The 23,054-nt window shown below is 39.3% G+C and overlaps 1 protein-coding gene and 1 pseudogene across 4 annotated transcripts in view; both read left to right on the plus strand.

The window, feature by feature from the left end:
• The first annotated feature begins 293 nt into the window (after positions 1–293).
• On the plus strand, positions 294–3,114 carry LOC139082732 (putative uncharacterized protein C6orf52 pseudogene; annotated as a pseudogene).
• Positions 3,115–5,759: 2,645 nt separating this feature from the next.
• The window catches only part of PTPRZ1 (protein tyrosine phosphatase receptor type Z1), a 177,584-nt gene continuing 160,289 nt past the window's right edge, over positions 5,760–23,054 (plus strand). For 2 of the 4 annotated variants that reach the window (XM_008514427.2, XM_008514429.2), the window contains exon 1: positions 5,837–6,234. In XM_008514427.2, the coding sequence (XP_008512649.1) occupies positions 6,177–6,234 (58 nt within the window). In that variant the 5' untranslated portion in view covers positions 5,837–6,176. Of the gene's footprint in view, positions 6,235–23,054 lie in introns of all 4 variants that reach the window. The other 2 variants (XM_008514428.2, XM_008514426.2) reach the window with 2 other exon arrangements.

The following is a 23,054-nucleotide window of genomic DNA, read 5'->3' on the forward strand; positions in this document are numbered from 1 at the left end:
ATAAAATATCCTCGAATCAACAAAAGCTTCTTTGATGACTTCAAGAAGCCACCAGAGGACAATGGCCTGAAGGGCAGTTGGTGAAGCAGTTTGGATCAAACCCACTACTTTGCCAAGAAGGTCTTCTTAATTTATTGATGTAGATACAGCTATAGATACATAGATATATAGGAAGAGAAGAAACAAGAGAGAACGATAAAGGTAAAATGTTAAAACTGGAGAACTGTAGTTCATTATGGTTCCACGTAGTTTTACCCATTGTAAAAAGCGTACTCTTCTGGTGTGTGATATTGATGGCGGAGGAGACTGCGCGTGAGTGGGGGGCGGGAGGGTATATGAGAACTCTCTCTAATGGCCGCTCAATTTTGCTGTGAACCTAAAACTACTCTAAAAATCAAAATCATTTTTAAATGGGTTACTTAATCAAACAAAAAGTTTAGTTCAGGATAAAGAGAGGCTCAAGGAGACTTTCAATACCCTTAATTTCAAACATACACAAAAATAGGCTTATCCACAAGACAAATGAAAATTTCCAAACCAAGATAGCATTATAACAAATCAAATACTTAAGAAAACATCTAAAATCTTTGCTATAATGACGTTTTCTTTTCAAGAGAGGAAAATCAAAATTCAAGCATTATTTGTCCACAAATAATTTTTAGAGTTTATGGTTATTTTTTTCTAACCACTGTTTTCGTTTTTTAAATTCTTTCTTTTCTTTTCTTTTTTTGAGGAAGATTAGCTCTGAGCAAACATCCGCCACCAATGTTCCTTTTCTTTGCTGAGGAAGATTGGCCCTGAGCTGACATCTGTGTCCATCTTCCTTTATTTAATATGTAGGATGCCTGCCACAGCTTGGTTTGATAAGCAGTGAGTATGTCCCCACCCAGGACCGGAACCAGCCAACCCCAGCCCACTGCAGCTGAGCACAGGTACTTCACTGCTTTGCCACCAGGCTGGCCCCATCTAATCACTGTTTTAAATTGAAAATATATAAAATGTGAAAGAGGATTATTCCACGAACACACAGAGGAAGAATTATCCTGAATCTCCTACTACACTAAATATTCCTGAAATGGAAAAAATGCTTCCTAACTTTTTCTGTTCTTTGACACAATTTTAATCATTGAATTATATACTTGGCATAAAATAAGTTTAAATTATTTTATAGTCAACCGTGATAAGATGCTAAGAGGCTAAGTATGTAATGTGCTGTGATTTTCTCTTAAACATAATTATGCCTCCTTCAGACGGACTCAGAGTGCACATCGCACTCAGCTCTGGACCTGTCAGTGAGGATCCTCCCAACTGTTTTATGCCTGATATTGGGAAAAGGCAGTAACAGCCTCTCTAGCTAAACTCCTAAGAGTCGTTAGGAACAAAGATGCAAAGCTCAGGCAGGTAGGAAGTAATTGCTTTTTAGGTAGAAAGTTACTAGTAGGACAAATCTAAATAAAAGATTTGACTACGTTGGAGAAAGTAAAATTACTCTTCAGCCTTTTCAAAAATTTCACTGCAAGAATACTGAGAAGATGCTGTTGTGTCAATCATATGAGCACAAAATTTGCAAGGTGCAAAATATAAGCTAAATCTATCCTCAAAATCCAAAATACGTGGTTTCAAGTAAAATGACATCTGCTTCTGACAAACATCTTATAATTACAAAAACCGTATTTTACTTCTAAATAAATAAGTTACTTTCCAGACCATAAATATTTAATTGATCCAACCTAATGACTTGCGTTCAAATATATTTGTCATTGACTATGGATAAAAGTGAGCAATAATGTATGTGAGCCAAACAGGAAGAACTTATTACAGACATAGTATAAGAAGTATACTTATATTTTACTCCCCCCTTGATTCCATGTTTTATTCAGTGACTGTCCCATATTCTGTAGTCTCCCAGCACTTCCGTGGAATTTACGAGACAAACACATTCTGCAGAGAAAACACGCTGCTTCCCCCATCTGCCTCTATCTTTATTCATGTTAGGGACACTTTGGAAATAATTTGGAGAGTAAGGAAACCTATGGGAAACCACGGACATTTCACAACCACAGATGACAAGCCCTGACATCAGACAATTCCTAGACACACCAAAGTGAGATGGTCAGATTTAGCAAACAAAAACATAGGACATCCAGTTAAATTTGAATTTCAGATAAACAACGACATTTTAAAAATATAAATATGTCCCAAATATTGCATAGGAGTGCACTGAAAATTACTTTTTACTAAAAACTATTCATTATACCAAAAAGTTATTCATTAAATTTTGTGCATCATAGTGCACTAAAGTTATCTTGTGCTAAAAAATTATTCATTGTTTATCTAACATTAAATTTTAACTGGGTACCCTGTATTTTATCTGATAATCATTTTGCAGATGCAATGTCTTTCTCTCCTATTAGACTGTAGCTCCCTTATGGTAGGAATGGAGTAATTTATACTTGAATGGTCAACCTCTAAAGCAATGCCTGATACATAATGGATACACAATGGAAATGTGTTGAATGAATGAATGTAAAGGATGAAATTTAAAGAACTGATATAGATAGGCATAGATAGATAGACAGACAGATAGATAATTTACCCTATAGCTTATTTTGTTAGTATAGCTCAATAAAATAGTTCTTACTGGTACTGGCAATGAGTGAAGCCAGAGTTCCAGCCCCACCAAGGTTACTCCTTTGGAAACTAGAATGAGCAACAGCAGAGCTGTTATTCTCTTTCTGGCTACAGCTGTGGCTGTGCAGTGGGTGGAAATGGACACGACCTTCTTTTTGCACATGAGACATTTTGACACTGACGTGAAATTTTGGTTACACTTGAGGAAACCACAGTTCTGGCTGAAACCCGAGATAAAGACCCACTAGAAGATCCAAGTCTTCAATTGAATATTGAGGAATTAAACAGAGAGTTTATGGTGAAAAGTGAAGAACTCTATGACTCTCTCATGAATTGCCACTGGCAGTGGCAGTTCACTCTAAAATCCCAGATGAGACCCCCACAGAAGCAAGATGTTCATTAAGCTACCCAACTGTCATACTAACTGTATCCTGTTTTGTTATTGTTTTTTTTAAAAAAAGTACTCTCCTAGGAATGTACTGAACTTTGTATGTAACTACAAACTTCCAGGACTTAAATGTGATTGACATGATAGCACATAATGTAAATGAACTTCACTAACGTGCACACACACACACACACACATATCTAGAATATATATAAAATATGCAGAATATAAAAATATATTTATAAGTATAAATACATAAAATATATAGAGAATATATCTATATCTATCTGTATATGGATAAATAGGTAGACAGATTGATAGATCAATTCAGACTCTGAATGAAGGTATGTGGTTTTACAGGTTTATAACTTTAACTCACAATGACTAATATATATTGATCAGGTAATATATCTCAGAAATGACCATGACCCCCATAAAATTGTGAAATGTGAAAACATTTTATACATACAATATGTTTTTGATGTTCCCGCCCTTCGGATGCCTTCTCTTCTCCCACACCTGGGCTTTTGTAATGACCTATTTTCCAAGGACCTGAAGCTCCTGAGCCTCCCACTCCATCACCCTCCCCAGGACTGTCAGGTCTACATTGGCTGGTCCTCCAAGTCAGTGTTCCATTGCCCAGTCACAGAGATTTGGTTGCCAGCCTCCTCCCCATACAAACCTCAATAGCAACTTGACCACTCCTTCAAGGTTGGCTTTTGTGCCTTCCCAGGTGAATGACAATAATTTTAAATGTGAGAATGGAATTAGCAGAGACCACAGGACCCAGCTGCCCTTTTCAGTAGGGTAACTTTGATTTCAACAGTTGTTTTGTGATCTGACCCAAAAGAGTGACTAGTGATGTGACTTTTCGGCCAAGTAAGGGAGGAGTTAGGCTGATTTTTGTTATTGTTGGATTATTTCGGCCAGCTAGTGGGTAGACTTGATAACTGAGACCTCCTGGAACATCATACATGCCCCAGAGCAAACCTTGTTTCTAAACAGTTGAAGTTCTTGGAAGTATCTTTTAGGGTTCCCTCTTTCTTAGTGTTTTAGGCATAAGCTCCTCAGCTAGAAAACCAGTGTTTCCCATAGTCTCACCCCACTCAATCTGCCCAAATTTAATTCACATTGTTTTTAGAGCACATGACATCACCTTGTTCCATTCTTGTCCCCATCCCCTTTGACATCAATTTTTTCCCAGCTAGTCCTTCTTGATTAATTACACATCTCTAGGAAACCTCCCCTGACTACTCCAGTCCATATTAGACAATTTCCCTGACTACTTAGTGTACTTCTAGTTTATACACACACTTCTTGTTATGCAAGCAAAAATTTTCTTCCTAAGTGAAAACTCACATGAACAATCATCAATCCCCATTATAATTCCTGTAGAAGTTGCAGCATTTCTATTTTTATTCATGGGAAGAATAAGATCAAGCATCAATTTCTTAACATTTATACGTATTCCTGAATAAACATTCTAGATAGATTTGAAATTTGTTATTACACAACTACAATCAATTCCAGAAGAAATAGCAAATCATGTCATTAGCTCTGCACATTTAACCTTGTGTTCAGAGGCTGTGGATATTAGTGAGAGCAGGGAGTAACACTCGAAATACATTCAGAAAGCAATTTTCTATGCAATAAGCTTTCTTTAAAAATTTAAAGCTAAAGTACTATTTTTGAGACAAGAACACGACACAGGAGTACACACTGTACAGATAACCTACATCAAATGGTTGCTAGGAAGACAAGGGATAATTCCAGAACTTGACTTTCTGTGCCTTAGAGTGGACTCCTGGAAGGCTCCAAATTGGATCTCATATAAGTACAAAAATATAAGTACTTATAGCTAAAGGACATATAAATGAAAATCTTTGACAAGCTCATGACTTTTTAAGGCTCAGTGCAGAGAGGCTGACGGAGGACACCACCAGCTGCCTTATCTTTTCATTTAGGCTTCAAATTAGTTCTCAAACGTTTAGGGAACATCTACTAACTGTTTTCGCCCCTGTGCTAGGAGCTGGGTTATAACAACAAATAAGGCAAACTCCCTGCCATCAAGGTTCTCACAGTCTAGTTAGGAGACCGCCATAGAAACAAGCACGTACATTTCCAGCTCTGAGGCATGTATTGTATTTCTTTTGTATATCTTTCAGTCAAGCAATTAAAAAATCTTCCCGCGCGACCCTGTGCGAGGAGGCGCTTGGGTAGTCCCGTCCGGGAGGACCATAGCAGAGTTGAAAGTGCCTCCAAGCAGCTGTGTACAGCAGGACAGTTTGATTGGAGTCTGGGCAAGGGGCAGGGTCTGACTGGTCACAATCAGGGCTGGAGATTATTTGCAGTCAACTGCCCTAGAGCTGATGGGGTCGGAACTACTTTGGTGATTTGGAAAATGGAAAGAGAAAGGAGAAGGGAATCAGTTTGCCCAGGGGTCCCCACCCACTTTCTCATTGGACCTACTTAGCATCTGCAGGGAGGACGACAATAAAATGAAAAACATTTCCAGGGGTTACCCCAGAGGTCAATCACTGGCTGTGCGGGACAATGGGAGTCTGGCCTCCTCTCCTCTTCCAAAGGGCTGAAGGAGTTTTAATGAAGAGACATTTTCTCCGCGAAGATTCTAAACCGCAGCGCGTTCCACTAACTCCAGGGCTGCGAACCCCGTGGCAGGGGCCGGGGGGAGGGGTGGCGCTAAGTGAATCGCTACACTGGGACCCGGACCCTGAGCGACAGCCGCGCCCCTCCGCCCCCCGCGCGCGACCCCGGGCGAGCCGCACGCTCCCCGCGGCTGCGCCCCCGACCCCGCCCCCGCCGCCGCGGCGCGCACAGCCCGGCCGGAGCGCGCTCCCGGCACACAGGCGCCGCTGCGCTCCGAGCGCTCAGACGCGGCCGCGGCCGCCCAGCGAGACCGCCTCCGCCCGCCCGCCCGCCGGCATGCGCCTCGGCTAGCGGCTCCCTCCCGCGAGCCCCACGCGTCCTTCACTCGATTATTCCTCTCTCTCTCTCTCTCTCTCTCTCTCGCACACGCACACACACAATCTCACACCGATCTGTACACTGGAGGAGAAAACATTTCCTTAGCGCCCCCTCCCTCTTCATCCCGAGAAGCTGAGGAGCCGCGCCGTGGGGGGCCCCGGACCGTCTGGAGATGCGAATCCTAAAGCGCTTCCTCGCTTGTATTCAGCTCCTCTGTGTTTGCCGCCTGGGTGAGTGAGAAGACCTCGGTGGGGCTGTCTCCGGGATCGTTTTGGACACGGGTGGGGAGATTTCAGCACATTCGGTACTTACTACCGCCGCCATCTAGCAAGGAGGAAAAAGGGACCGTGGACTGGGCATCCCACGGTGTGGGCGGCCGCGCGACTCGTGTCAGCAGCGTGGGAGAATGCGCCCCCTCCCCACCTCGCGCCTCCGCCACCTTCCATCTGCCGGCGGGGATGCGTGCTGCGGCCGCCAGGAGAGAGGTCTGCCTGTCGCCGTCCCTGCCCTCACAGCTCTTCGCCCTCCTCTTTTGCAAAGTGTGAAAAGAGCCTTTTAGATACACATGAGATAAATACAACCTTGGTGCGGGGCTACGTAGTGTATCGCGGTTTTGCGGTTAAGTTCTTGCTACAGATAGGATGGATTTGGATGAAAAGTACACTTGCCGGATGCGAATTTAATACACACACACACACACACACACACACACACACACGCGCCCGAGCGCGCCCGAAAGGTAGTAACAGGAACAAGTACCAACCTGACTTTTCAGTGTTTTCCAGTACTTTTAATTTAGTCACTTTCGAGTCTGGGCAGTCACTTCAAAAAAAAAGTTTCAATTAAAATTTCTGTCAAGTTCTGCCATTGCCACCAAAGTCAGGGAGGACCTGTAGGTTGATAGATGTATTCATGGATTCATCTGTCATCCACCACCTTCCAGGTTACACATTTAATACTGAAATTGCTTTCTGAAATAGCCAGTTAGAATATTTATCTGCCAAGCAGATTCAAGTGTTCTAGTCGTTTTCTAGAAGAACTGTTAAGACTGGATTTTGCATTTTAATCAGGAAATGTCTTTTTTCCTTCTTGAAGATGTTCTACTAAGATGGAGTATAATTGGTTTGGAGGCATTAACCTACAAGTTAGAAAATATACCTTAGTTTGTGAGTACACGTATTTTACTTTTTTCAGTTGGAGGATCCCAATTTTTTTATTTTAGATTGTTCATAATAAAGTAGACATTAACCTACATTTTCATCCAATAGATGGTGCTCACAGTAACCTTTAGAAAGAGAAATCATTTTCATGTTTTAGCTAATGAGAATTGCATTGCAAATATGGTAATAATTGCCAATAGCCCCCCAGATACATGGACATAATTTAAATGCCAAAAGGCTTTATGAAAGTCCTCAGGGGTGATGTGATATACACGTTTACATTTCAGACTTGCGGGGGAATCTGGTCCTGGTTTTCTCTAAAACCATACATTTGCTTCTGGAGAGGGAAGACGTCTTTTGAAAGTGCTGTGATCATCAAATACACACCTGTTGAATTTACATTTCCATCATCGATCTGTTTTAACAACAAAGCCAGATCCTCTTGGTACTTAGATTATCATTTGAGGTAAATTTCACTGTGGTATGGAAAGAAACCAGAGAATATTGCTTTGTATGCCATGCAAGTCACATGCCCTGAGTGTGTTGTGAATTTCTTTAACTGAGAGACAATTCGCGTGGCTTACAATTCATCTTTTTAAAGTGTACAAGGCAGTGGTTTTTAGTATATTCACAAAGTTGTGGAACCATCACTGCTATCTAATTACAGAACATTTGAACCACCCCAGCAAGAAACTCCATGGACAGTGGTTCCTCACTCTCTCTGACCTCAGGCCTGGCAACCGCTCATCTACTTTCTTCTTCTATAGATTTGCCTATTCTGAGCATTTTATATAAGTAGAATCATCACAATATGTGCTCTTTGGTGTCTGGCTTCATTCACTTAGCATAATGTTTTCAAAATTCATCCATGTTGTAGCTTGGATTAGTACTCAATTCCTTTTTGTGGCTGAGTGATATTCCATTCCAATATACAACATTTTGCAAAGTCTTTTTCTCAATAAAGCGTTATTTTTAGGTTGTTGTTTTTGGTTATATAGATTTCAGTTTATTAGACATTTTCTTTAATACTTTGATGAGGTAAAATTTAACTGTAAAGAATTAGATTGTTGAAGAATATCACAAGTTTATGTGATAATATTGAATGTAAGCCTGTATTAGAACTCAAAATGTGTTGTATTTGTTTGAGACTGGCAGGTGGCTACTTTTGTTATCCCTTCTCAGTTTAACATTGTTGCCTTCAGGCTGACCTAGGGGCCAGGCAACCTCAAATGGGATGAATGTCTTGATCTCCAGGTAGCACGGTTTGAAAAACAGGCACATTATCTACAAATGAAAAATTCAGCCTCCACTTCAATGACTTTTTCCTCAACATCTACTGTAGTATCTGTAGATGTGTTTATTACTCATCTACAGTGTCCTTGGAGCCAACGAAGTAGCCTAGCATGTGTAATAGAACTCAGGAAAGGTCTGTCAACTGAGACTTGCTGTGCAGGATGACAGTTCGGATACAATTTGAATGTTAGGCTGCCATTCTTACCATTATCCAGGAACAAGTTGTAGAATTCACTAAGGTGTTCCTTTTTAGCAGTTAAGAATGTCTCAATGACCTTATCACTTTCTCTGTCCAAAATGTCTCGGTGTGTTGAATTGCACATATAGACCAATTGCTTCTTTCAAGGAACTCTCCAACCAGAAAAATTCTCATTAGATTATTTGAACTGAAACCAACCCTTTCTTCCCAAATTACTACTGGGGATCACTAGGGAGTAAAGAGGAACATCACGTTTGTTGTTTTGGGGGGGGGGGGAGTGTTAAATACATCTGTGAGTTCATCCCTCTGGATAATTCTATCAAGATTGACCTCTGGCCTCAACTGTTTTTGCCAGAAGTAGCTAAATCACACTTCACTTCGCAAATTTTAGTGTGCATCAGAATCACCTGGAGGACCTGTCAAAACACAGATTGTGGCGCCCACCCCGAAGAGTTTCTGATTCTCCCAGTAGGTCTGGGGTGGGGCCTGAGAATCTCCATGTCTAACCAGTTGCCAGGATGTGCTGATGCTGCTGGTCCACATCCACACTTTGACAACTACTGAGCTGTTTTGACGTTTAAATGTTACCAAACTTTCTGGATTATTAACAAATTCTTATTGTGGACTTGATTTCTGATACCTACTTAATATATATTTTTTTTAAATCACGTGAGTAACACAACATGGAGATTCTTATTCAGAGAGGCAGAAATTAAAGATGAGTCCAAAATAATTCCCTAAGTGAACTCAGACCTTCTCTAAATAATTGAGTGGTTTTGTACTAGGTGGAGAGCTAACGTAATGACTGCACAACTCTAGTTATTATTTAGTCTTGACCCACTGAACAGGTTATGGGGAAAACAGCATGGCTTTCCTGTAAGGAGGCTTAACTGTGAGTCATACGGGAGAGGTACGTGTTTTAAGAGCTTTTAAGGAATGGTTTCTTTCAACTAATGAGAATTCAAGATCTTTGAATTGAGTGAGTTATAGCCCTGCAAGGAACGCTAAATTCGAATGGTTAAATATTATTGTTAAATATGTAATAAATCAGATTCTGAACTTTTAAGTCCTGTCTTACTGCTTTAAGGGCCACATTAGGCACAAGTTTTACCCAATTCCTCTGCGAGAATTAATTGCTTAATTTACCCTGAGTATGGAATTGGTGGGATCCAATATGTTGTGACTCTCAGCTTGGTCTGTTTATCCTCTGAAAACCAATTGTAACTGGGAATAGAAAATATTCTTGCTTACCCCCCGCCCCCAGTAATAAATTGTTTCCATTCAGGAAAATTACTTACTTTTGATTTGCAGAGTACCAGTTTTTTAATTTCATCTCTCTCCTTTTTATGTAGATGATGGTTGCTTCCACTCAGGGCTGTTTGCCAAGATAAATCATTTCATTGATGAATTCATTTATGCTCACATGTCTGCACTAGCTATTTGGGAGCCTGCTTAAAACTTTATGTTGTGGGAATTTTGCTTCTGGCAAAAATTCAGGTTTTTCTGGAAGCGTGAGCTACCTTTCCCCATTCTTCTTACCCCAGAGAGATTTGAGGTATGTCTAACCTGGTAGCTTTGCTTGACCACTCATTTGCCAACTGTTCAGACTATAGTATGGAAATGGAACCCCCTTCCACCGCCTCATTTGAGGACCTCAAAGGAGGGGCTTGATTAAGAAGATGAGCTTGTATTTCATTTCCATTTACCATCTACTCAGTGTTTGCTGGTGCGTATTTACTGCTGGACATTTTATGTACATTTTCTTGTATCACTCTCCCCGAAACCATTTGAGGTAGGTGTTTTCATTTTTCACATTTTACAGCTGAGGAAACAGAGGCACAGAGAAGTCAAATGACTTACCTAACATCACACAGCCTTTCTCAATCTGTATGTTCCTCTGACTCCCAACCATGAGCCTTTTTCTCCTTTCATTTCTAGGAGATCAGTTTGCTGTTTGGAATTTACCAGCTTGCTTCATATGACTGTGATGCTACATTTCAGATTCCCCTTTGCGTTCTTGAGGATGTCCGTTCATGATTTTCCCTATGTGCTCCCATATTACTTTTTTCAAGAAGTAAAAAAAAAATTTTTAATTAAGGCATAATTTACCTTTTCTAATGCGCCATCTTGAAAGTTTTGACAGGTGCATATGGTCATATAACAACCACTGTAATCCAGATATGGAACATTCTCATCCCTACGATTTTAACTACATGTGTACTAAGTGCGTGACATCTACCAGGCACTAATAATTAAGCAGTGTGTAAATATACAGAGTCCTGATACTCATGATGCCTACAATCCAGCTGATCTGATTCAATTCCCATGTTGAAAACCTCTTTAAATCTCATTTTTAAGATACTTTCTTTGTTTAGAACTAGTTGAGAATAAGAGTCTTTTCCAAATATCTCTTAGTGTGTTAAATATCTTAACTTTCAAATGTTTTAGAGTGTCTCTTACTTCATCAGGAAGGCCAGTGGGAAAAGTCAGAGTCAATTTAAACAAGATACACGGATGTTTTGACTGTGCTTTAACTTTTAATGTCTTATTAGGAGTCATCCGTAGCAGCAAGTTCAGGTTACAAAAGGAAGGCAGTTTTTAACTGTGTTTGTAATTCTTCAGAGACGTGTATAATGTACTGTATAGGCATTAATGGAAAAATGATTCGATCATATTGCGCAGTCCTAAAACATGTATTTAAGAACTGTGCTGTCCAATACGATAGCCCCTAGGCCTGTGTGGTCAGCACATGGGGCAGTGCAGATATAGAACATTTCTATCACTGCAGAAAGTCTGTTGAACAACGCTGTCTTAGAATCAAAAAAAGCTGATCAAGTATCAATGGATAGCACCTATGAGAAGTTGTCAACTACAAAGACTTCTAAAGTCATGAAAATTATTTGAAGTGTTGACGTTATGTAGGCTATTTTTGGCCTATGTTGTGTCAGCTGTATGAAAATCACAGACACATTCTGGCGGCCTTAGTCACAGGAGCAATAGATGAAGAAAGTTTATTGGCCACTTTGTGGCTTTTATAAACTAAGGTTGAATGGGAAAGCTTAGCTGCTAGTTCAGGAGAGAGTGCTCTGTTCCCACAGCACACGTTCCATAATTTGTTCTAGCATTCACTGTATTGTTTTGCAATGTATCTGTCTCCCCGACTAGACTAGCTCCTTGAGGGCGAAGACTATTTCATTCATCCTTCAACTTAGCATTCTTAGATTTAGTACCTATAGTAGGAGTTGAATAAATCTTTAATGCATAAGGTCACAGGGAGAGAGTACTGTGGAGCTTCTTAGACAGCAGTAGCTTTTTGCTGTTGAGATCAGCCAGTTTCCTCTGACCTTTCCTTCTTTCGATGCTAATCCCAGTTGGAGAGTTAGATCAGCATTCACCTTGACCCATCCATCTTTAATGCCACTTCTGGCACCAGAACTTCACTTTTTTTGATTCTCCTGGAAATGCACATAAGCATCACCTAGATGCAGACACTATCTGTATGGGAAAAATAAATCCCCCATGATTGATAAGGCATGTGTAGTGGTAGGAGCAATTTTGAGTGACATTTAATTCTAGATGAGTTGGCACCAATGAAGCTTGGATATGTTCCGGGGGCGGGGCATCAAGTCAGTGTGTGTGTGTGTGTGTGTGTATGTGTGTGTGTGTATGTGTATGTTCACCTCTTAGGGAGAGAGGGCAGTGGGGATAAGGGGTGTCAGTAATGAGAAATGAAGCATCTTGAACCCATGAAGACTGTATTTTTTAGTCAGTCAAAAGCCATCATATTGGACTAAGTCCCCTCTAGTCAAACTGACCATAAGAGGTAGTGGCCCAAAGTAGTTCTGGTAACCAGGTAAATGACAGAAAGTACAGTTACGTTATGTGGATATGCATGCCTTTGGAATTTGTCTGTAGTTTGATCATTAATTCCAGAGATGACGTACTTCACCTGCCTTAGCCCTGAATGTAGCAGATGTTCAGCAAAGATTTGAATTGAGTTGAATTCAAATGGAACAAGGCATGGAATGAGTTAGAAATCCTCACAGGAGTTAAAAACAAAAAGAAAGACTTGCCCTTCTATTAGGATCTTTGCTTTATTTTCTTTTCACTCACTACCCTTTCTTTCTTCCGTTCTTTTTTTTTGTTGCTATTTCCTCTTTGCCTTCACTTCTTTTAACCACAAATTTAAGATTAAAAAAACTCAGCATCACTCAGTATCTTGATGAAGAGTTTGATAGGGAGGAGATTGAAGCTATTTGATACCATTATTTAAAAATATTTTTACTGTGTTAATATAATTTAGGGAGCTTAGTAATTAGCATAATTTTAGAAGTATGGGTTAACATTTCTTTCTGCCTAAAAATTCTAATGTGTTAAAATGGGCAGGTTGTCTTTTTTTTGTTGTTTCTGATATTTGCACACAGATATTAAAGTAAATTCAATTATTCAGGGTCCTGGTTAATGTGAGCTTTCTGGTCTCATTCAGTAAGCATACATCAATTTATGTACACATTGATAAGAGATAAATTTTTTACACATTTCCTTGTAAGTATAGTCTTCATGTATTTGGAATAATTTATTAATTAGTAGGAATGAAGGATTTTCTGTTAAAATATTCATAACAATGACTACAGGTACCTTTCCATTCTTGGAGAGTCATTCTATCCTTCTTTTTCTCTGCCTTCTCCATTAGAATTTACTCCATAATTTTTCTGTTCTTTCACTGCCCTCACTGGACTGCTTATTTCTTGAATCCTAAAGTTCTAACATATTTACCTAAAGATGAGTCTAGAATATTACACCATTTCTCTGAAGTGATTCACTCAGTACCTTGCATGGGAATAAAAGAAAATGTTGCTGTTTAAAATGACCTCTTTTAAAGTGGAGATCATGGTCCCCACCAGAGTCCTAATTGTGTGCTTAGAATAACAAAATGCTGCCCAGCTATAAGGAACTTTCTAGCTTTTTTTTTTTTGAGGAAGATTAGCCCTGAGCTAACATCCGCCACCAATCCTTCTCTTTTTTGCTGAGGAAGACTGGCCCTGAGCTACCATCCGTGCCCATCTTCTGCTACTTCATATGTGGGACACCCGCCGCAGCATGGCTTGACAAGCGGTGCCACATCCACACCAGCGAACCCAAGGCCGCTGAAGCAGAACATGCAAACTTAACTGCTGTGCCACTGGGCTGGCCCTGAACTTTCTACCTTTTCTCCTGGTTCTCAATCACATTGTCATCAGATTAAAAGTTATTTCTGTAATGACATTTTCACCCTCTTGCCTTTGACATGTTTTCTTGAATAGGATACGTAAGGGTGGAATCTCACCTGGTATACAGAACTATGCAGAATCGTGGTCTGCCTGGAGAAGCGTATCACACATACGATATCATTGTCATGTTTATTTCAGGGCAAAAAAGGGTTGTAACCATTGAACCAGGTCAGTGGTTCTCAATCCTGGCTGCACTTTGGAGTTATCTGCTGTTATGGACTGAATGTTTGTGTCCCCACCACGTTCCCGTGTTGAAGACCTAACCCCCAACATGATGGTATTTGGAGGTGGGCCTTTGGGAGGTAATTGGGTTTAGATGAGGTCGTGAGAGTGGAGTCCCCATGATGGGATTAGTGTCCTTATAAGAGGAGGAAGAGACACCAGAGCCTCTTCTCTCTACCATGTGAGGACACAGTGAGAAGGCAGCCATCTGTAAGCCGGGAAGAGAGCTCTCTCCAGGAACCAAATCTACCAGCTCCTTGATCTTGGAATTCTCAACCTCCAGGATTGTAAGATAGAAATTTCTGTTTTTTAAGCCACCCAGTCTGAGGTATTTTATTATAGCAACCCAAGCTGACTATACACCTGTGGAACTTTGAAAACATATTGACGTCTGGGCCCCACCTCGGATCAAGTACACGTGTAGGTGTGGGGCCCAGACGTGAATATTTTCTTAAAATTCCCCTGTTGATTGCAGAGAACAGCCAAGGTTTAAAACCACGGATCTAGGTCAACCTTGTGATACTACTAATCTTGGTTCATTTTTCTTAAGGTAGAGATATTGGCAAGTTTCACACTATCCTAAAACAAAGCTAGTGCCACAGGACAAAGGCCCTGGAAAACTTCCCATCTCTCTCTCCTCCTCTTAAGGCAGTTTTAGTTTCAGAGTAACCCTAGAAGGAGGAGTATGGACTATAGTGGTTGACCTCATAGTCTTTGCAAGCCAGAGGAACTTCAGGAGGCCAGACAGTCTTGGAGTTGGTCCAAAGATTCAAGTCAATCAGCAAGTGGGAGGATAACTGAACTAGCCTCCGAGATAGGATTCCAAGTGCATTTGTCAGGGCATAGCACATGATATCTTTTGTTTTGTCAATGATAGATATTCTTGCTGTTTCTTTGTCTTGTTTATTTTCTTTCTCCATGGATAATTTGTTAGAGTCAGAGTTATTGTTTTCTGTTATGTAATAGATATGATTTAGCTAAATTTTTTTCATTTCAGCAATTTATCTGTGTGTGTGTTTAAAATAACATTTACATTGTTTATCAGGACTACGCTATTTATTTTTACTATATTTGAAAAGCACTAATAGCTCCATTTAAAAGTTACTGAAGAATTTTTTTGGATGGTCCAAACAACTATTTTAATATTCTTAGTCATTAATGGTGAGGACACAAGCACAAATCAATTCTGTGAATCTTTTTTGAGCCTCTTCTTTGTGATAAATATTTCCCTAGAGAGAATATTCCTGTAGTGATCTGCTAAGCCTTTGCAAGAGAGAAAGATCCATACATAAGTAGCTCTCATATATGGCAGAGTTTGCAGAATATGAAAGTGAGTTGTATGAGAGTGTAGGCTAAATTCACCTCTGGCAAGGTTTCTAGGAGGAGATGGGGTTGGATGTAGATCCTGCGGGGTGAATGAGTAGGGCTTTGGGGGTCACCGTGGGGGCAAATGGCATTAGTGACAAAAAGGATGGCACACACAGAAAGATGGAATGGAAATGAGAATGTGGTCTTTGGAGGGAAGAAAAAATTGGGAGGAATGTGTAGTAGTTGAAAAGTCTCCAGTAGTAGGTAGGATTTCCAATGGCTAATTGAAAGGTTTGGAGTTTGAAGTTTATCCAGCATATAACAGGGAACTATGGAAGGATTTTGAGCAGTGAAATGGCTTAAGTAGATCTCTTTGTTTTAGGATGATAACTCAAGTATCAGAATATAGGGTGGATTGGAGCAGAGTAAGACTGGGAATCAGGAAGCTCAGTTCAAAGACTGTTATCCTGTGGTAGTCAAAGTGGAAATTTGATAGATCATTTGGAGGTATGATAATACCATCCTCCTTATATAATACTTTAATGTTTAACAAGTACTTTCAAATATGTTACCTCATTTGATATAAGTATAATTGGTCTAATTGCTAGGACTTGGTGCCATTCTCTGGTGAGCGAGTCCTTGGTGGTCCTCAAGGGAGTGTCCTCTGTGGAAAGGTGAAGATGTAGAAAGGACCACAGAGTCAAAAAGATATCCAGGGAGGGGAAGTAGAGGCAGCAATACATACAAACTAGAGAAGTTGATAATGGGAAGGGAAGAAGAGAGAGAAATAGAGGATAGTAGCTTGGGAACTGCTCATTCACTGAATAGTAGAACTCCAGATTTGTCACCACAGGACAAAGGAATTGAAGCTAGACATTTCCTCTGAACTGATTCACTCAGTGCCTTGAGAAGCAATAAGAAGAAATGGTGCTGCTTAAAATGATGTATTTTTATCTATTTTAGTAGAGATCGTAGTCCCAAAAACTTTTTTCTTTTGGAAAGGATGAGAAGAATTAGGGTATATTTGTAGTGTCAGGCTAATTTTATCAAATCTAATCAAAACTATTTACTTCATTCACCTTTAAAATTCTTGTAAATACAAGATTTGTAAGTACATTTGTAAATATAAATTTCCTTTTTAAAATGAGCACAGGCACTATTGTGACATTTCAGTCAGTTGTCTGACAATAAATAGGCTTTCTTCACATCCGCGATTTCAGATTGCTTGAAGGCTATCATATTCATATTGCATAAAGTGATATCTTTGTAAATTGCTTGCAACTTGTGTTTTACATAAAAGCAGTGCTGTGGAGAATAATCCATAGAATAGGCTTCCCAGAACTTGGTTTTAAATTGATTTTAGAAATTTTTTTTCTTCTAATTCATGAAAAGTACTATAGGATTTTGCTATCTACTGTATGTCTCTTAGGATACATTAAGGATACGTGAAGTGGTAAACTAATGAATCATTCCGTTTAGGAGAGGGATAAAGTGGCAGCTTTGTCAAGGATAGAAATGTAAGCATATTTTTCCCTGTGTAATGAAGAAATATAGCTGTATAAGAGTTGGATGCAAGGCTTGTGTTTACGAAGCATGGTTGATTGGATTATTCCTAAGTAATATTTGGTTATGGTAAATTTTCCTTTGATGGCCTCCAGAGTGGGGAAATGACGTGTACAATGCATACATATAATATATATTTATAGAAGCATTTCATGTATAAATATATTTATATGTATATATGCATATGATAAATAAATAAGGATAAATGTGTATTTTTTTCTGCTTCTCAAAACTGACATTGCTTTATTTTGAACCTTAAAGGATTATATCCTTTGGGAAAATTGTTAAGTTAAATGGTAGGAATTATCCTGGGTATTTTGAAGCTGACTTTTTCCTGCCTCCAACATAAAGAAAGGACAGGAAAAAGGTGTGTTTCTTCCCATGCCCTGAGTACAGTGCTCTCGCTCTCCAGAGGGGTTGAGTCCGCTTTAGATCAATGGAACTCATTTCACCAGATCTTTATTGAGCAGTTACTCTGTGCTTAACGCTGTGCTTCGACTTTAACGGCTTTCTCTTTGAGGAGTTCATCCGGTTACAGATATAAAATGAACCCTGGTGGGAGCATACCAGAATAGAGAATAATGAAATAAGTGTTAGATTGTATGAATCAGATTTTAAGTCTGTAGAAAGTCATACAAAGGAGAGACAAAATAAAGATGTGAATTCGTTTAAAAACTGTCTATGAGCATATGAGCAGCACTTCCTCCTTTGGAATGTGTAACATTTACTGTTTCATCCCATAATTTAAACCTCTTTTGTGTCCCCCCCCCCCACTTTTTGCTATATACAGAAACAAAAAGATAAGCCAGTATTAGTCATTTCATATTATTCAAAGAGAAGCTTGAATATAGAAGTTGGTTGGGTTTTGCATCTCTAGTCTGAAATGCATTTAGTTCTCAATATTCTACCATACCTCATTCAAAATAATAGTGTAAGTAGCAAAATATATAAGCAAAGTGTGCATGTTAGAACACTTTTCTTGTATGTTTTGTTCAACCTATTGCTAAGAAAATGTCACATAACTTCTGTAATTAAGTCTTTTCCAATTTGAGGGTTAATTTTTGGTGGTGGCAGCTGCTATTTTATCACAAAGGTAAACTTTTGCTGCTAAAATTTCGGAGTGAGTTGATATGAATGTGATTCTTGCCTAAAAGTCTATAAAAATGAGGCAAGAATTTTGGATATAGATGTCACTGCTGTCTGGAAAATAGATTCTTGGAAAGAAGCACAAGGAATGAAATCACTTTTAATTAGCCAAGAATGTTGCCCTTAAATCCTTTAAGATATAGCACAATCTGGGCATCATCCATCGACAAGAGAGTATCCCATAATGCTTCTCACTTGCCTATGTCTCCAACTTACTTTCTTCCTAACCTTTCATTACTTCTTAGCTGCTTAGTATTCTTGGCAGAAGAATCCAGAAAACACAAGATGCTTCTTAGTTCCTCAATAATTTCTTCAAAATTTTATACCAACTCCTCCACTCCCCCAAAATGATAAAATACCCATAAGAAAGTACACTAGTTGCCTATTTGGTGGGAGCTTTTTAACCTTCTCAAGGGAGCTCCTCCTCCTCGTCTTCCTCCTCCTCCTCCTCCACATTTTTAAATTAAAATCCTACAACATCTGTCAATTACAAAAGAAATCTTAATTTTTACAAACATGATGAGATATTAAGCTGTATTAGATTCAATGGCATTCAGGTAAGTAAAGATAAGAAAATACTTAGCCAAATAGTCTCTCTACTAATGGTAATGGCATATAAACTCTTTAACCGTGAAACAGATTAGGTCTTCTCTCAATACTGGCAGAGAAAGTGTGCCTCCAAGCAGCAAGTTTTCCCTTATAAATACATGGGGAGTGCTGGCTTGTTTAATGTGAGGCTTTGAGACTCTCGTACATAGTCTGCTGGAAATTCGTTTGGGTGATTGCACTACTGGAGAAAACTCACTGAAAATAGGTCATCAAGAAAAGATTGATATAGACTTTCTTGTGTGAAAGTAATTAGGCTTGTTTATTGCATTCTGCTACAATTCAATATGCCAGACTATGCAGTTTCAGTGAGAAAATATGTTCACATATAATCCCACTTAGGATTTGTAGACTCGAGTTTAGGTTTCCAGTGATTAATGCTCTCAGGATGCTTAGGTGGTATTTAATAATAAAGAATGAAAAGTTTTTTGCATATTATATATCCTTTCTCACTCACCAAAAAATCTCAAACACACATAACAGTTGATCAAAACACAGCTGGAAGTTCCACTATATTGACTATCACACACACACACACACACACACACACACACAGAGCCATGAAAATAGCAACAAACGCATCCCCTGTTAACCTAGAAAATCCTCACCTACGTGTTTTCTTGCTAAAATGTATACAGTTCAGTAAACACACTATAATCATTACTTACTTGACATAAATTATTGCTTATCCAAGACCAGTGTTAAAAAGGCCTTTTGCAAGTTTGTCGCAGTGGATATTGAAATGCTTTCAGGAACTTGCATCTTAGGAGAAGGACTATCCTTTTACATTGTGTGTTTCTGTAATTCTCAGAAAGAAATTCTTCTGCGACTGACTGTAGTAGTGAAACGCAATAGAGGAACAAGAGTCTCCATCCATGGAAACCACTGAGAAAATAACAGATAGGATTTTGTGTTGTTCCTACACATTATTGGGAAGGACCCATAGGTTCATATGACTCTTGGTGTCATATGATGCCCTCCCCAAGGCATGCAAGGTCCTTCAGAACCTGAACTCAGGCTACCTGTCCAGCTTGACCTGAACCTCTGCACCTGCCCTCCTTCACTTTGGGTCAAGCTTTCCCTTTTTCTTTGGTGGCTTGTGGCCCCTTGCATTCCTAGTTGTCTTTCATCTCTACTGTGAAGCCTTCTCTAACACATCACTGCTGCCTGCCAGAGAGGGGGAAACACCACTAACATTGTGTTTCAGTTGTTCCCCTCGCACTCTCTCTTGAAGGAGTCTAGTCTCAAATACAGGCGCTGTAGATGTTGATACACACACTGGGCTCTAAAGATCCCTGGCCCATATCGTAGGTGCTCAGTAGATACTTGTGACATAAATCAGTGAATGAAATTCCTTCCAAAGCAGTCACTTTAAAAACAGAAAATACAATAGGATCTATCCAGTCAAATGTTAAATATTGCCCCCACCTCAACTCATTCAGCACACTCTTGAGCAGAATAAGAGACTTGGGTTCGCATTTCCAGCATTCGGAATTAGAATTCACTTCACCCTCAAGTTCACTCAGTCCCTCTTATTTTAAAAAAGTAAACTAAAAGTAGGTCAATCAAACCACATTCTCATTTTAACAGATCCAAGAGTCTATATAGATTTTGGGCTGAATTGGCACCCGATCGTGGACAACTTCCTAAGGGCTTTTACTCTTGGCATTCAGACTTTTAGGAAAGAAAATTAAGTGATTGGAATAGAGTACAATAGTGAATGCAGAAGAAAGGAAGAAAGATGACTGTGGCCAGAAACATGAGAGAAAGAGAACTATAAGTTTCTTTATTCTAAGTAGCGGTGGGAGAATCCACTTGTTGGCCTGCACAGCGGATGCACCATTTCTGTGGCTAAGTTTCCCCTATGTTTCCTGTCAACCTAGGGTTTTAATGAAACAAAGAGATACCGGATCCCTCTCGCTAACACCTCCACATCCCTCCAACACCCCAGCTAGTGCCAGCCAAGAGCATTTCTCTCAGCTCCTTTTATCCTTTCTTTAACCAAGAACAAGATCTGAGATATGTGAGATCCTGCTTGATTCAAGTGTAGAGAAAGCTCTGTGTATTTTACAGCCACTGGTTACCTGTTGCTGTCAATAGCTGATTGTCAGCATTTTATCATGGCTCTCATGCTTTAAAATTTTTTAAAGCATAAGTTTTATATTTATAGAGTTAAGCTATTTTCCTTGGAAAAGAGAGCCAGTGTTCTTGACACCTCGAAGTCTTAAAAAATGTGAGAATAGCAGAATTATGCCCTGCCCTGCTTGGGGACCCATAAAGGATATTCTAAAACTATCTTTTGTGACAAGAATCAAAGTTTCTCCTCTTTGGGCTGCTGACCTTGTTTACAGTGTAGCTGGAGAGTCCACAATAATGTGTAAAACATGAAGAGATTATGGAAAAATAGATTGCTAAAAATAAAAGTCTATCAAGATGGGGAAAATATTTAGTGAAATACTATAGAAGTTAGTGTTCTGTTCAACAAAAATAGTTTCAATATTTGTGAGACAAATAGAAGTATTTACACAGGCTTCTGTAAATTCCCAGCTCTGTGAACAACAATGATAAGAAAATCCAATTCAGGAAAATTTATCCTGGTTAGAATAGGACAGAGGACCCACTAAAATACATAATCACTTCTACTGGAAAAACGGTTTTTATTTTTAACTTAGTGTGAATTGTACTGATATTGAATAATAGATGATTTAAGAAATTATTTGGAAATGTTTGTTTTAATATCCCAGGACAGAATATAATCATTATAATTTAATAAATATAAAATTAAGAGACAGCAACACACCTGTGGAAAATAATTACAATACTCAGATGTTTAATTAAAAAAAGAGAGTGCTTATTGAAATAATGATACTTGATAGAATATTAACAAGGTTATTAAAAGTTTAAAAAGCTGTTATTTTATTATATGATAGCTAGTAACAGCAATATTTGATCTGATGAAGGATTGGCAGATAGCTGTAAGCAATGATTAAAGTTCCTGTGGGACTTACTTTGGGAAAATCGGGTTTTAAAATACAATTATATAGGGAATGAGTGAATTTAGTGAAGTTTTAATATTATGAGCACAGAGAAGAATTGGGTGGATTTAACATTAATTTTTAAGGGATATGATATTTTCATCCTACTGTTTAAAAAGGCTTTAATTAGGGGGCTGGCCCCGTGGCTGAGTGGTTAGGTTCGCGCGCTCCGCTGCAGGCAGCCCAGTGTTTCGTTGGTTGGGATCCTGGGCGCAGACATGGCACCGCTCATCAAACCACGCTGAGGCAGCATCCCACATACCACAACTAGAAGGACCCACAGCAAAGAATATACAACTATGTACCGGGGGGACTTTGGGGAGAAAAAGGAAAAAATAAAATCTTTAAAAAGGCTTTAATTATTTTAGTTATTTGAAATGAGGCCTGGGTCCAACATTCAGTATGAGAAGCCTTGCACCGAATTCAACCATTGTGGTTATGGTTCTTTGGAGGCAGTATTAGTCATAAAATTATGTGTACTCTATGATTTTGGAAAAGCTTAGTATGACTTGGGAAGTTTTTGATGAGAAATTGTCTTCTGTGACAAATCAGAAGGGGCGATATAATATTAGGAAATGTAGATAAGAGTTCTTTGAGTGACTTTGGAAGGACTTTCTCCCATCCTGAAGCAAGGCTCTGGGAATGCTTACAGCTAAAGGTCACACCTTTAGCAATAGAATTCTTTTTTTTTTTTTTGTATTATATCCATTCGTAATTAAAGCGTTGGTGTTTTCTTTCAAATTATTAGCTTAACATATGATAATACAAATTAATCAGTAAATGTAGTTAAAGTAATGGATATTTCTTCACATGCTGTCAGTCTACCATTAAAAAAAACTCCTCTCAACTTCTGCCTCATTTCTCTCTTTCCATTTACAGCTAAACTTTTGGAAAGTGTTTCCTATACTCACCATCTCCAATTGCTTCTGAACCCACTCTGAACAGGATTCTATTTCCACCGCTCCAAAAAACTGTCCTCATCAATCTCACAGTGCCCTTGACATTGCTCCATCCACTAGTCAATGTCCTTGGTCCTCATTTTATTGACCTACGAGCAGCTTTTGACAGTGATCACTGCCTTTCTGGCAACACTTTGTTCACTTGACTTCCAGGACAACACACTTGCCTGGTTTTCCTGGCTGTCTCACTGACCACCTGTTTTGCTGGCTACCTCAGTCACTTCTGCTGATTCCTTCTCATCTCTTGGCTTCTAGACATTGGAGTCCCTGAGACTCATTCCTTGGGACT

This window comes from Equus przewalskii, chromosome 4 (assembly GCF_037783145.1).
Source record: "Equus przewalskii isolate Varuska chromosome 4, EquPr2, whole genome shotgun sequence".
In the NCBI taxonomy this organism is placed as follows: Eukaryota; Metazoa; Chordata; class Mammalia; order Perissodactyla; family Equidae; genus Equus; species Equus przewalskii.